Here is a 16,948-nt window from a genome sequence, read left to right on the forward strand (position 1 = left end):
ACCTTTTCCCACATTAAGTTTTGACAAACCTCACTTATATGATCTCCTTTGCTTATTAACCAAATGCTCTTTATGAGTCACTGTAGTTTCTGAAATGACTGCTTTTCCTAGGAAATTATGTATATATATCTATATCTATATCTCCAGAAATCTGGCTTGTGTGATAATTTTTAGTTTCTCTGGAACAGAGATGCTATAGAAGCCTAAAGCAATATAATTGTGGTCAGTCCCGGGACTAGAATATTAACCATTGTAATTTTATCCTGAAAACTGTCTTAGCCAGATTTTTTAATGATCTGATTCTTTTTACAATCTATAGAGTCTTTTATAGGTGCACCTTTAATCAGAAGTAAGGTGTGGAAAAGAATCAATGCTATTTTTGAAGAACTTCCTCTAATGCTAAACCAAAGGGTTTAATATTCAAATTTGAATATTTAATGCATTTCCCTTTTGTTATAAAATTAAAAAGAAAAAGTGATTTTTTAATTAAAAAAATAAAAAGATTCCTGAACTGTTTTCCGTGTCTTTTCTCCCCTTCTAAGGATTGGATTTCAAACATCTTATAAAGCATAGCTCTAGAGCTATGTTACTCAAGGGAAGGCTGCTTAGTAGTTCCCAAAAGAGCATGCTATTGGGCAACCACAATTTTATAAAGCTTATTTTATGGAATCTGCTATGGCTTTGTGATACTAATGCAGCTGTAATGCTTGAATAAGCTTAGTCAAATAAAGCTGATAAAAATGCTCACTCCATAGAAATAACTGCCCTGAATGATCTAAATGTCAGAAATACTGGTCTTTTAACAGCAAATTCCTCTTAGATAAGCTATTTGAGATGAGGGGCTAGGGGATTTCACCATTCTCTGTCACACCGATGTCCCAACACCTGGAATCTACCCTGGACTGACTGAGGAAAGTGGCTCCTCTCTCCCAGCCCCCAGCACTAATACCGACATTGAGTTCACCTCACAGTAAATACCAATCAGGTTCTTAGAGGACAGGGTCTTAAGTTTCTATTTATTTCTTACCCTTGAGGTGCGAAGGATATAATTTTATCTCTAGAATACTCGATTAAATGACTGCTCTTCTGTCTAGTAAAACTGAAACTGAAATGTTGAGGGTGTGAAGGAGATAGAAAAAAATTCAGTTATTCATCATTTTGTTTTTATCTTTGCTTTTTAAAGTTGTTTTGTTTCAAAACTGTAACTGGCCAGAGATAAAGCCTTTTTTATGAGTTGCCAATGAGACACATCTTCCAGACTTAAAATTTAAGATCAATATTTGGTCTTTTTGGACAAACAGTTCAGAAGATTAAATATTAGGGACTAAACAACACGAATTCTTTGAAAACTCTGGTAATGAGTAGACTTCAGAAAACTGGTTCTCTTTAACGCCCCTGTTTCAGTTTCCTTTCATATCAAAGGGGGATGAGAATACTTGCTCCATTCTATAGATGTGTGCAGCTTTATCAGCTGTTTCTAAAACTCCATGGACTCCTTAGAAGAAAGATTTGTATAAAGTATTATTTGTTTACCTAATTGCTTCCATTTTAAAAAATATGAGCATGGATACCTTAATGTTCTTTTCACACATGCATAAAGGAACTCCAAGCTCATTTAGAAGTTCTTTGAAAGGCACAGGAAGCTGCCTTTTTCCTATAGATTAAATGATTTTAAACAACACAGCAAATCTTATCTCTCTCTAGACTTTTTGCCTGCATTTTCTTCTTGGAATATGTGGACTCAATCCAGAAAGATGAAGGGTCTGGCTATACTATTCTGATCTGTTCTAAACTTTTCAAATGGCTTAGTGATGATGTGGGACCAAGTTAAACAAAATATAATCATATCCTATTACAATGGTGCTCATTCTAAGTATATGTCTTTTCTCACCAAAATTAATAACTATTTTGTTTCTTTGACAATTTAAAAAATTCGATTGATCTGTTTTCAGCCAAATTATGGCAATAGCATTAAATCTGGAGTAACTATAGAAAGTGTCAATTTATATTACTCATAATTAAAGTTGTAAAAAAATAAGGATACTTCCTTGTAACTTTTATTTCAAAAGCCCCTGGGGTACTCAATAAAATTAGTGGTTATATACTCTATTACTGGTTATATTAATATTAAATTGGCTATATGAATGGTTATATACTCTAAAATATCCTTAGTCATTTACATGTACATATAACAAAGATGAAATTATTAAATTATTACTGCTTTTCCAACAAATGGATGGAAATTTCCTCATAAATAGAAAACATAGGTTCAGTTTTATTTATATTTAAATATATCAGAAAACAAGCCAGGTTGATTCATGAAATGATTACCTAAAAACTCACATCACTTCTTGGCCTTTTGGCTAAGGTCAAGTGTAGTGTCTAAAAACTCACCCAGAGCAGTAAACTTGAAAGAAATTTAGTTCTTGTATTCTCTTAAATTTCCTGAACGTAGCTGATGAGAATGTGAGAAACCCCTTATTTTATGAGTATAGTTTTAAGAAGTTTATATGAAGTCCTTATCATTAGTATTGAATACATTTATGTAAAAAGAGTAGGAATACCTGTGCGCCTTTTGGAGTTGGAGCAGGGTGGGAGGTTAGCGGGGAGGGGAGACTGTCACACTTTCTTAATGAAAATAAAGTAGAAACTATTGTGACACTGCAATGGTGGGATTATGACTCCGTGTGGGGTAAAAGCAGCAGGAGATGATTAATTCTTAAGGAATCGTTGATTTCCATGAAAACGTCTTTAAGAAAAAGGAAGGAAAAAACACACATTAGAATCAGCAAATCATGAAAAGCTAATGATTTTGAAGCACTGAGTTTAGTATTCTTTTTTTCTGAATTGAAATAGCATGCCATTACTCCAGTCTTTTCTATCTCAGTGAGTTTGTGATTCACTGACAATGGGGCAATTTAGTAGGAGGAAAGCTGGGGCTAGGTAAAGCATTTCAATTATGCATATTTGGCCCAGGAAGAAAATGAATCAACCCAAACATAAAATGCTAGAAAATTAATTTCACCAAGGAACCTGAATATAGTATATGGATCATATGTCTGTCCTGTTCAGATCATATTCACTAGGAACCAGAGTCTAACTTCTGTTTACCTAAGCCAAATTCACAAAATTTGGGAGACTTTCTGTAGATTCTGTCCCCAAACTTCAAACTTATAAAATTAGGCAGACCCTAAGATGGCTTCTCTTCTTGCATGAGACCTCCTGCATGCATGAGGTGAGGATGGATTATTTTTCTAAAATAAATCTGATGGAACCTGTCAAAGTCATTGTTATTTTAAAAGTCATTGTTACTTTTTAAAAGTGATCTCATGGGTCTTGTTGATTAATTTCAATCCCCAAACTACCTAACAATATGTAGTACCCTTTGACATTTTGATTTGGGCCAGTTGGGCATATACTGGTAGTAAGGGACCTTGACCATGATTTCCATTATTTTAACATGAAAGATAGAGCCCTATTAAAATAGCTATGCTTATTCAGCTTAAAATATATTAACACTCATTTGAGCAATTTTTAAAAAGTTTTTGTTTATTTATTTGTCAGACAGAGAGAGACAGAGAGAGAGCACAAGTAGGGGGAATGGCAGGCAGAGGGAGAAGCAGACTCCCCACTGAGCAAGGAGCCTGATAGGATACTTGATCCCAGAACCGTTGGATCATGACCTGAACAGAAGGCAGACGCTTAACAGACTGAGCTTAACAGACTAATCCAGGCATCCCAATTTGAGCATTGGACTGAATCGTATCACTCAAATTTACATGTTGAAGCTCTAACCTCCAACATGATAGTATTTGGAGACAGGGCATTTGGGAGGAAATTAGGTTTAGATGAGGTCAAGAAGGGGAAGCCCTAATGATGGGTTTAGTTCCGTTTTAACAGGAGATGGTAGAGAGCTTGCTTGTTTTCTCTCTGCTATGAGAGGACACAGTGAGAAGGCAGCCATCTCCAAGCCAGGAAGAGAGTCCTCACCAAATTCTGACCATGCTGGCATTATCTTCTGCAATTTCTTGCCTCCAAACTGAGGGAAAAAGTTTCTCTTAAGACATCCAGTCTGTGGTATTTTGTTATGGAAGGCCCCACTGACTAAGATGATGCATCAACATGGATTTGTAAGTTGGCCATCAGCACTTTTATTCATCTGTACTATTTCCAATGCCTGATCTGGTTGTAGAAACCTCTCCCAGATATTGCACTTTTTGGAGACGACAACCCTAATAACATTGCAGATGCTAGTTCTAATTGCCTCATTAGAAAAAATGTATGTCTGCCTAATTATTGACATTATTTAGTAAATATATATATTTTTTCAGTCAAATAAATGCACATCTTTTTCTCTATCCCACTAGTCTTTCCTTCTCTGTTGGAACCTGAATTATTTTGACCAGCTAAATTTCCCACGTTTTAGATGTACACATATGCTTTTACTTTTTTCAGTAACATATCTCTTATTTGAACATTTTCATCTACCATGTTCTTTATTTAATTTATTACTCTTGTAAGAAGTTAATATGTACTACATAGCCTTATATATGCAGAAATATTGTGGTTATTTAATAAGATACTTTAAAAAAACTGATTCCTTTTAGCAAAACTTAAGAACTTTTTCACATTTATTGTTTATTTGAACCTCACCGTGTAAAAAGTGCTGAAGTACTACATGCTACTTAAAGATCGATGACTTACTCTCATCTTAGAGCCTTGTTGAACAACAACAAAAAGGAAAAATACAAAAGTCAGGATAATTTTATGTCATCGTATTTATCAAAAACTTACATAATCACAGGTAAAAACAATAGTGTTTATTTCAAAAGTATACAGAAATATCACTAGGGAGTTGAAATTCTTAAAAAAGAAGTTGGATTTTAAGAGTGGAGTTATTTGGGTTCTCTTAAATAGAAAAAAATTAAAGAATTCCTCAGAAATCCTTGGCCACCGTGGATTGGTAAAACACAATGCATTTTACCTGTAATATGTCGGGAGTTCAACAAATTTTGTTTCAAAAAATGAATTCTAATTATGTACTCATTATACTGAGTTCAGTTTATTATTTGTAGAAAAAGTAGTAAATGCTAAGTTGAAAATGAAAAGTTGAAAAGACAGGAGAAAATTGAGCCAATGCAGAAAAACACATATACTTTAATTTGCAGTGAGGACTACTGAACTGGAAAGTGGACTAATGGGTCACAGTGAGGGACTACCACCTAGGAAGGGAAATCCTGCCTCTCACTCACCCAAACACAAGTGAGCTCTTCTTAAAGCGCCTCAATATCTGAATTTGCCCTTGAAAACACCAAAAGATCATTTTATTTTGGACCATGACAATGAAGCCACTTGAGAATTAAGAGCTTTTTTTTTTTCAAAAATGAAAATAATTTTAAAAGAGCTGTATTTAGATTTTCTGACTGATCACTCTCATAATACAAACATTGAAAGAAAAGAATTATTTACATCCATGGCAAGAGCCAGAGCATCACTCAGAACTTGTGATGGCTAGTAATACAAACATAAGCAAATTAGTTTATATATTTCCATAAAACTGGAAAGTCCAGACCTCTATCTGACTTTAAACACAGCTGGCTCTGTGAACCTACACAGTAGAACCTGGATCCTGCCTCTTTTCATCTTGCAACCGACTCTCCAACTTGTGGGATAGAGGACTACTGGTAGACCCCACCAGCTTGCCAACCTCAGCAGAAATAGAATGTCATTCAAGAGCTCCAGAAAAAATGTGGAGGAGTCTGATTACCCAAGAGGGTGTTCTGAATAGTCAGGCTTGTTTTAAAGAACCAATCTTATGGCTGGGAGTTAGATGAGGTTTCACTTTCTAGTTCCACTACTAGAAAAAGAAATTCTTCTGCTGGGAGAGTATGGGGAGTGGGTCGTTAGGAAGAATTGCCAGTTAATGTAAAAAAAATAAGTTTATATTGGCTACCTCTGCAGGTAGATTAGGCTGCTAAATTGTCCTCTGAAATATCATTTCAATGATCATATCTCAAAAATTTTAGAGAAAAGGTGGCAGTTTAAGCCTTTCATTGAAATTGACAGGAGATCTCTTTCTGGTGTGAGACAAAGCTATTTTTACTTTGAAAGAGAGTGAATATATTTTTTAAGTGCCTAGAATTTGAAGGCTTCTAAAAATTAGGGGTATTTATTATGGTTTATCAACTACATATATACCTAAATATATAAAGCATATATATATAAATATATAAAATATATATATATTAACTAGAGCATCTAGGATTATTTTGACAAAGGCCGTTTTTGTGAATTGTCATGGTTTATCTTGCCTCTCAAAATCTATTTTCATTCAATTTATATATACTTCTGGAAAACATAATTTAATTGTCACAGATGTCTATGTGATACATAGACATTATGCAGACACCAGGATTGATAAAAGATAGATTTTTCATTTTTCAACTTTATTTGCCAAAAGATATTTTTTAGCAAAGTTTCTCAAAAATTCTTACTTATGTGTATTTTCTAGAACATCTAAATATAGTAAAGGTCATTCTTGTAATTGGGAATTACATTCTTAATATAATTTTGGAGTAATACATATTTTTACATTGCCATTGTAAGTATATACTCCTTCTCTGTCCTTTGTTCTCAGATTTTCAAAGGAAAAATACAGCATTGGAGTACTCCATAAACCACATCACATAGGAAACTGCAAAATTCATAATTAATGCCTTTATGTAATGAGAATGTAATATTTTATTTATACCATTGTAGAATATAGGGGCTTTCCTGAGCATCCTGGAAGAGATTGTATTGTCATTTTCCCCTAGGAATAATAAATAATAGGCAAGTGTACTTGGCAGTTTGATCCGATTAATAAGGCATGATGAGGTTAAGTGACTTCTTTTAGGAGGCTTGTGATTTAGCCTTCAGTGCCTAACCCGACTGTGAATCTGGGTCTTTGGAATCACTAAATAAGCAGCGCCTAGTTTTATGTTATGGGGTAGAGTCACAGGGTCTTTCAGCCAGATCCCCACTTCTTTTGCAGCTGATTCTAGCTTTCTGTATTTCATATAGAACAGTTTGTATGAGATCCGAAGGAATAGAATTAAAAAGTAGGCATGGAAAATACTGCCACATATCCTAGATACTCTGAGATGCCAACTTCCCAGGAGCATTGCCCATGTCGAATTTCTCAATAATATTTACCTCTCATTTTTTCCCACCATATCAATAACCAGCTCTTGTCATCTTCAAAGTACTTCTCAAACATTAAATAATCTCAGATTACACACTCTGTTATTCACATATTTCTTGACCAGCTGTCAGAGAAGGCAATTTATATTTCCCGTCAATTTTATCCCTCTTGGCTTTGTGTGGCTTCTGCAGTAAATTTGAATGGAAAATGAAAGGTACAATTTAGTATGTTTCCATAACAAAGGAAACACATAATTTTCCATAAGCAGTATAACTTTCAAATTGCTTATAGTTTTGCCTTCTGAGTTAGATACACAGAATATATTTTCAATATCTTTGAGTCTTCATTAATTTTTAAGTGGAAATTTTGAGGATGTGGACAAAAGCATACAGGAAAAAAAAAATCTGAAAAATCATTTAATGTTAACATTTTCATCCATTTAGAAAATTGTACCATACTTGTTTTGTCAGAATTATAAGGTGAAATAAAATTTGGGATTCATAATCATATATCAGTTCTTTTAGATATGAAAGTTCTCACTTTAACACTGAACTTACATTGCTTTCTGAATTTATATGTTTTCTCATTTTTCTGATAAAAAAAAGAAAAGAAAAGTATAGAAATTCTTGTCCCTTTAGAAATTTTTTGGTTTTTTAAACATGTGACCAGGAAAAAAGAAAACATGACCAGGATTTGACTAATTTGTATCAAATCCCAATAGATGTGTTCTTTTGGTTTCAAGATACCAAGCAGGTGTGTATGATATTGCCTACAGAAATACACTCCCGCACCCAGTTCACTGAAGTGAATCTGAAGTGCAAAAGCAATTCTGGTGTTTTCCATGTAGCAGTAGCGGGAAGTCTTCCAGAGGTTTAAAAACTGGAGATTAGCAACGTATCAACTTTCAGGTGGCCTCTCCTAAACACTTGTAATTCACTTACTCTCCTGCAAATCATTATTCCAAAGGTTTGATTCACTCGTAGCCCCACTTGGACCTTAAATTGCACTTCGAAGCACTCCTATCCTTCATCCGTTTTCAGAACTGCCATTAGAAGTGATGGGAATTTGGGACAAAAATCAATGAAAGGATATGATATGAGATCGTTCTAATTTTTCTTTCTTTGAGATCCATCTCAAGTACAGTCTGTGAAATCTGTTTTTAAAGGTATTTTTCCATCTTGCTATCATTTCAGCTAAATTGGGTTCATGAACTTGGGATATGTATTCACATAGATTTTCAGAAAAGAAAGGAGATTCATTGATGCTATTGTTAATTTCCACCTAAAATTATTTCAAAATCTTAACTCATTTTACCATTATTTGCCTTATCAGCTTTTTAACCTCTTAAAAATATGGGGCTAGATTTACTAGCATTACCTAAAAATGCTTGTACTAGTTATGTCTGGTTATTATTAATACCTACTAATACATACACTTGAATGCATTTGATTTTCTTTTTCCTAATCAGTGATCAGATTTTATGATACTTATTTTTATCAAGAGAAGTATATAATTGTTTATTGATAAACATTTAAAAAGTAACACTTTATTAACTAGAGCACTTAATTTTGCATGCAGTATTTTTATTTCTTCCCCCAATAAGTAAAAATTTTCATATGAACTGGACTCAAACTCTAAACACCCCATGTACACAGCTGTTAGAAGATTCAAAATTTGTCTTTCTCTTTTAACAAACCCCTTGACATGGTAACATTTGTATTGCAACAAAATAACTTTATTTGTTACAGATCATCTCTCTTCGTTTGTTGATAGGGCAAAGCAGTCTCCATTAATATGAATAAATTACAATATGTGTCCATCTTATGTATTATAAGAAGGAAATACGTTGTTTAAGAAAGTCATTGAAGGAGTCATAACATCCCATTTTGACTCCCTGAAAATACCTTACATGTTAAATGGACACAAATGCCTGCATTTATTGAAGAATTAGTCTTTCAACTTCCACTACTGTTTCTGAGGTTAATCTTGCCCATCTGGTCTTTCTTTACCATTTTAGTAATAGTTGTACTGGCCACAGAGGTGGCCGTAGGAATAATGATGATGATGATGTTGATAATAATGAAGAGATAGTTTAGCAGCTGTTGTATTTTCATTTATTGAATAACTCAATGTAGCAGGAAATTTTCCAAGCAATTGACATGATTTATTTATCCACCATCATAAACTTGTAAGTTAAGTCTTACCAGTCTCATTCCTCAGATATGGAGGTTTTCCACTCAGAGGTGAGGAGCCATAGTGACCTTCTAGCCATGGAGTTAATCCCAGTCTCTCCTGACTGTAAAACCTGTGGCAGACCTGTTTCGCTTTAGTGTTTCCATGAAAAAACTACACCTAACTAAAAGGAAGAGTTGTGCAAGGTAGAGAAAGAGGTTGAAAGATTGAAAGGAACACTTTAATTCCACTCTGAGACCTTCAAGGAATACAAAGAATTCCCTTCAGTTTGAAAATACTAAAACCTTTCAGCTATTATTTAGCACATTCTAAAATAACTACAAGTAATCTTTCTGGTTAGGTGAAAATTATTTTGTGCCAAGTGTCAAAGGAGTATGAAAATTTGAAGTTTGTTTTTTAAATTCGAAATGTAATTTAGAGGTAAAAACTAAAATTAAAAATGGTTAATTGTTGGATGCTTGGGTGGCTCAGTTGGTTAAGCATTAGACTCTTGATTTTGGCTCAGGTCACAATCTCAGGGTTGTGAGATTGAGCCCCATCCAGCTCTGCACTGGGCGTGGAATCTGCTTAAGATTCTCTCTCACCCTCTCCCATTGTCCCTGACTTCCCTTCCACTCCCCCTCTCAAAAAAAGAAAAAAAAAAAAAGAAGACACTTATGTATATTAGAAGATAATTAATAAAAATTTCCTTTTTTGATATGTAATTCTTAAATTATTTTCAATAATGTAGCCCATATTTAAAGTATATGAAATATATTGTTAAACTTATTTTGGCAAAAGTTTGGAATTGTTAGAGATATTTTTTCTCTTTAGGATTCAATACATATCTGTATAATTTGGGATTGAAAATACTGTGAGAATCACTTGACTATTCTGGATGGTTTTGAATTGTTCTTAAATGTAACATGATACAGTTGTTTCAGATGATTTCTAAGTTACCCCTAGAGTTAATGTCCTGTGAGTCCAGGATTGTCAATATAATCAGATATGCCTAGTCTCCACTGAGAGGGGCTTGCTAATCATACAAAGGCAGCAACTTTGCAGGAATAAAATGAAAGAGCTACAAAAATTTTAAGTGGTTCCTCTGTATATAAAAATACCACAAAAATAAAGAGGTAGGGGTACCTAGGGGGCACAGTGGGTTAAGCATCTACGCTTGATTTCAGCACAAGTGATCTTAGGGTGGTGAGATCAAGCCGTGTCTGGTTCCACACTCAGCATGGAGTCTGCTTGAGTTTCTCTCTCCCTCTTCCCTTGCACCTCCCCCACCCTGGCTCGCACTCTCTCTTTCAAATAAATAAAATAAATATTTAAAAAAAAAAGAGAGATAAACAGTTGAGGGGTAAAGCTGCAACTTAAGATCATATAAAATTTTACTCTCATATGTGTGTGTTTGTGTATATACATACATATCTACACTCTTGCAATGAGTATAAATGTATAAATATGTATAAATACATATACATGCAAAAACATAGATACTTGTATATTCACATATACATGTATTTAAAGATATACATACTTATGATCAGGTACATGTATATGTGTTTTTTAAACCATGGAATAGAGGTGGTTTATAGAAAAACAAACCAGGGGCGCCTGGGTGGCTCAGTGGATTAAGCCGCTGCCTTCGGCTCAGGTCATGATCTCAGGGTCCTGGGATCGAGTCCCGCATCGGGCTCTCTGCTCAGCAGGGAGCCTGCTTCCTCCTCTCTCTCTGCCTGCCTCTCTGCCTACTTGTGATCTCTGTCTGTCAAATAAATAAATAAAATCTTTAAAAAAAAAAAAAAAAAAAAAAAAAAAAAAAAAAAAAAAAAAAAAAAAAAGAAAAACAAACCAAAAATTTCACAAGACAAAATATATAAAGGGAAAACAAGTATACAAAAAGCTCATCTCTAGTAATCAAAGAGTTACAAAAGAAGCAGAATTTTCCTTCTGCATGACTGCAAATAGTTTGAACACTGGTAATATCCAGTATTGTCAAGGATAAGAAAACAGAGATTCCTAGCACATAAAAATTTCAAAAATATACCAATTCTCAAATACATATATGTACTTTCATAAGATATAAAAGGGATGTTATTTGTCTAAGAAATTCTATATTTAGGAAATTCCCTAAACATAAAAATTATTAATGTTCTGAGAAAAATTCTGCCATGTCCCAAGGTAGAAAACTTTTTGACTAAATTATGCATAGCCATGAAGTGACATGCCATGCAGCCACATAAGTGGTATTTTATGGGACACATATGGCAAGAGAGCTTGTTTATTATATATTGCCTAGTATAAAATATAAAGGAAAGAGTGATGATGACTTCAGAAACAAATAAAACGTGTTTATACACCTATCTGTATGTACAGAAAAGTAGGTATAAGTAGAACAACACATTAACAGTTGTTTCTGGATCATGAGATCATTTATTTTGCTATTTTTAAATATTTTTTGAATTTTCTTCCATAAACATGTAGGCCCTTGAAAGCAGGAATAAAAATGTTTACTGAACATAGTAAGATTTTCCAACATCTTTCCACAGAAGATTACTTAGATCCCCTGTGCCCCTTCACAAATAAAAAATGAATGGCGTCAATAGAAGGGTCAATTGCGCAGTTAAACCAGGATTCCAAAAAGGATTTCATCCATTTGAACTACTTTATCATTGATTTTGTTTCTTCCCCAGAGGAAACATTTTTGATTGCATTCAGAACTGACATCTGAACCTAAATAAAGGAACAAGGTGTTAAAAAACAACTTGACCAAAAAACCCATTGCCTTTGATGGTAGTGGATATCGGAGGTGATAAAGGGAGAAGTAAAAATGATTGACGGTGATAACAAAGTTTGTGACTCCCGTGGAATTATTTACAGAGATCAGGAAGGAGGAATGCTAATCACTAGGGCATGTGGATTTCGGAGTGGAGGTAAATACTAGGGTAGTGGGCAGAAAGTTTGGCCCTGCCACTGAGGAGGTGTGCTCTACTACAGAAAATGGTACAAACAATTTAAATATACTTATATAATCTGTGTGTTCTTTTGGTCACCAACATTTAACATGAAGTTCTAAATTGTAATTTCTCTTTCTGAATGTTTGATTAGGAAATGCATCTACTACCACAACTGTGATCGACAGCAAAAATGGATCCGTGCCCAAATCCCCTGGAAAAGTGCTGAAGAGGACGGTCACAGAGGACATAGTGACAACATTCAGTTCCCCAGCAGCCTGGCTTCTGGTCATTGCTCTGATAATCACATGGTCAGCTGTTGCTGTTGTTATGTTTGACCTAGTGGATTACAAAAACTTTTCAGGTAAGATCTGTGAAATGTGGGTTTTAGAAGAAAAGAAACAATGTTCTTCTCTCCCGTCTTTGTCTCTTTTCATCTCATCTTCCTGGGAGAAATAAAGCTCCCCGCAAACATGAGGGAATGTCTGTGTCTGGTTTCCTTCTTCCCCATTTCCTTCTATTCTCCTTTGAGTGTTGTAGTCAGTGATTTCAAATGAAATATATTTCTATATTTGTAATGCCGAACACAAGCTGAATGTTACAGTCCCATGAAGATAATGATTAAAAAGTTTGGTGGAGATTTGGTTTGGGAACAGGGACTTTATCAGTTTAAAACAAAACCAAACCAAACCAAATAAAATAAAAAACTTTTGGACAAGTGCAAAATTGTGTAAAGCATTTTTAAGTCCCTCTACCATCTGGCTCCAAGCTTGCTTTCCAGACATTCTCTTTGCTCCTCCCATCAAAACATCCTATTTTGAGTTCCTGAAAATAAAGAGTGTGAAAAGGATTTTCCCAGAATTACTTGTAATGAGATACTACATCTTGAGTGGCCATGTGTTCTTATGGGTTTGGAGTAAAACAGGAATAATGCCAAGTGAGGAAAGACAGATTTTCATTATGGTATATTCACTCTCTGAGTATACCGTATATCACTTTGTTCAAGGTATTCTGACACTTCTAAAATTATATTTGTCTATTTCCACACCTGACATGCTCTATTGACTGTGAGTTCCTTGAGGGAAGGACTCAGTCAGAGGTATAATGAATATTAAATAAGTAAATGAATAAATGTATGCTTTTTAACCACAAGCAAAACCATTTCATTAAGCTCTTAATGTGCTCCTACATATCTGCACCATTCCTCCCCACCCCCATTTCCCATTTTCTTTCTCCAAAGGGAGTGGAATCAGTAAACCTGGAAACTATAAATATCATAAATTGCATTCTGTACAGCCAGGAATCCTCTCTACTTCTTATTATGGTATTAGCTTTTTTAGTAATTATTTATCAAGAACCTAGTATATATGCCAAGCAATGGCTACATTAAAAGAAATATAAGTATTAATATTGCAAATCCATAGAACGGGATCATTTGTGTTTATTGACAAGGCAGTGTGATTGAGATGGTTCTTCCTGCAATACCATTAGTAGCTGTGCTAAAGTGAGCATTATCTATCAGGTAGAGGTAAGTCTCATGATATCAGTGAAAGAAAAACACTATCCGGAACTCTAAATCTCTTCTCTAAATAAGTAATACTCTGGGTATACTGTGCAATGGAGGCTTTTAAAAGGATATACAATTGAAATGCCTGTAATATAAAATTAAGACCTAGAGTTTTAAGTGAAAACTTGGCTGCATGATTCTAGATGATTTTATTTCCCTTGAGCCTTTATGAGTGGTGATATTTTGTCTATTCTTTCTTTTTCTAGAATTTCATTCATTTACATTTTGGAACCAAATATGATTGCAAAATACAGTTCTTTAAGCTTTACAATAGATATATTTTAAGAATTGCTTGTAAAATCTCATATTTATAAAGTTAATAATTTAGTGAGTATACCACAGAAATTACTGTTGCAAGGAATTTGTTCTTAATTATCTTATAAAATGAGCAGCTACTTGTAATTAGACTTTCAGATTAGATTACTTAAATGTAAGACACACTTACAATCCATGGTAGAGTTTCCTTGGACTACTGTAATTAGGTGTTATTGATAATGCCTATGTTACTGGCATTTCATTTCACGGGAGGAAAAGAGCCTCTGTATTATTGCTACTTCATTTCTTTCTTCAAGGAGTGTTTATTAGGCACATCTTCTGTATGAGGCCTCCTCTACCAGTTTCCTCTATTTATTAGTGACCTAACCATCTATCCATTCCCCACAGAAAGAAACCTGCAAGTCATCTTTTAAATCTGCTGGACACGATCAATCACCATGCTGGATGCCGGCTGACTCATATGTCTCATGAATCCCCTCCCTTCTCTGGTTACCGCTTTCTCCGATATTACATTTCAGACCTTGATTCTCTGCTGAGGGCATTAGTGCAATTTCTTCTTGTCTCCTTCATCCAGTCTCTCCCCTTTACTCTTGCTCCAAAGGTATCTTCATAAAACATAAATTTTGCCAAGTATTTCCTATTGCCAAAGTACAAATTCCTTGGCATGAAACTCAAATCTTTGGCTTAGATCTCTCTTTTCATCTTGTAATTCAGTGTATGCAACCTGATTTCCAGCCATCCTTACTATTTCTTTTCCCTGCTTTCTTTCCCTAAGAATACATATATTCTCACCCTTCCTTGCCTCTGCTCATACCATCCTCTCCCCATTCCACCCTCCCAATCAGAAAGTGTAATAAATTAGTTAAAAATGTGAACTCTGATGCCAGAGTTCCCTGGTATTAAATCCAGATCTTACAACTTCCTACCTGTGTGATACTGGGTAAATCATTTAGCCTCTCTTTGTCTCAGTTTCATCATCTATAAACTAGGGACAATAATAGTACCTATGTAATAAAATTGTTAAGAGAATTATAGAAGTGAATATATTTGAAGTGCTTAGAACAGAACCTGCTTTATTACAAGCACTGTAAAAATATTAATATCACTAATAGAGATTCATTCCCCCATTTTCTTTTTCTTTTTTTCAAGATTTATTTATTTATTTGACAGACAGAGATCACAAGTAGGCAGAGTGACAGGCAGAGAGAGAGAGGAAGGGAATCAGGCTCCCTGCCCAGCAGAGAGCCCGATGCAGCGTTTGATCCCGGGCCCCTGGGATCATGATCTGAACCGAAGGTGGAGGCTTTATCCCACTGAGCCACCCAGGTGCCCCTCATTCCTCCATTTTCTTAAAGGATGAATTCATCCTTCAAGACTTACTCCCTTTTTTGGTGAAACATTCTCAGATTTCCTAAGAAAAATTCACTGCACTGTCCTTTCATTCCCTTATAACCTTATGGGTAGTTCTACTAACAGCAGTTAACACACTGTATTATCAGTATCTCTTTACTTAATCTGTTTCACTCAGAAACTTAAATTTATCTTAGGAAGGAACTAGCTTATTCATCTCTGTACACGAGTGCCTGTCATGTAGTAAGTTTTCTGCTAAACGTTTCTTATAGGATACAAATCTTGACATTTTTATTTTGAAATAATTTTTTACATTTTGAAGAAAAAATAATAAATTTTTTATTTTATGCCTTCTTTGACAAACTTTAAAAATTAATAAATATATTTAATAAAATCAGAATTAAAAATAATAAACTATGTCTATCAGATGAAATGTTACTTGTCATAATTTATAATGGTCATCCATGGCTACATAACAATTACTTCAAAAATAAGTGGTTTAAAGGGCACCTGGGTCACTCAGTGAGCCTCTGTCTTCGACTCAGGTCGTGATCCCAGAGTCCTGGGATCGAGCCCCACATTGGGCTCTCTGCTCCTCGGGGAGCCTGCTTCCTCTGCTCTCTCTGCCTGTCTCTCTGCCTACCTGTGATCTCTGTCTGTCAAATAAATAAATAAATAAAATCTTAAAAAAAAATAAGTGGTTTAAAACAACAATACATGTTTATTATGCAAAACAGTTTTTTCAGGTCAGGAGTTTGGGAAAGGCTTTGGGTAGATCTTGAGGTTGCAGTAAAGAAGTTGGCTGGCACTCTAGACATCTGAAAGATTTTCTGTGGTAGTGGAACCATTGGCAATATGTCTCATTCATTTGGCTGTCAAGTTAATGCTGCTGTGTCTTCACAACATAACAATTGGCTACTCTCAGATCCAAGAGAGAACAAGAAAGAAGCCACAAATCCTCTTATGACCTAGACTTGAAAATCATATACCATCAGTTCTGCAAAATCCTTTTGGCTACACAGGTCAACCCCATTTTTTTGTCCTAAGAGACTACATAATGGTGTGAATACCAGCAGGCAATGATCATTAGGGACTAATTTGAAGGGGGCTACCACTTATTCTACTCTTAAAAAATTATTTTGCCAAGCTATATATATTTAGATAAATACTTAGATAAACGGAAATGCCATCCAATACTCTAGCTGACAAGAAGTTATTGTAACTACAATAGGTGCAAAAAGAAAGATGATGTTTTGGGATGATTGACATCATGAGACCACATCTAGGAAGATGACTGTTTAATGAATTTGAAATGAAAAAAAAAAAAACACAAGGCTGAAATTCTAAAGAAGAAATATATAAGTTCTTCAAATAAGAAGCTCAAATACTTTTTGTTCATTCAGATTTGAATGTACACTTTCTGAAACCAAAATAATATAC

General features: G+C 34.6%; 1 protein-coding gene across 1 annotated transcript in view; it reads left to right on the top strand.

The window, feature by feature from the left end:
- TRDN (triadin) overlaps positions 1–16,948 on the top strand; it is a 384,176-nt gene that overhangs the window by 35,705 nt on the left and 331,523 nt on the right. The window contains exon 2 of the mRNA XM_046006499.1: positions 12,470–12,679. Within this exon, the coding sequence (XP_045862455.1) occupies positions 12,470–12,679 (210 nt within the window). The remainder of the gene's footprint in view (positions 1–12,469; positions 12,680–16,948) is intronic.

The sequence above is a fragment of the Meles meles genome, chromosome 5 (assembly GCF_922984935.1).
Source record: "Meles meles chromosome 5, mMelMel3.1 paternal haplotype, whole genome shotgun sequence".
In the NCBI taxonomy this organism is placed as follows: Eukaryota; Metazoa; Chordata; class Mammalia; order Carnivora; family Mustelidae; genus Meles; species Meles meles.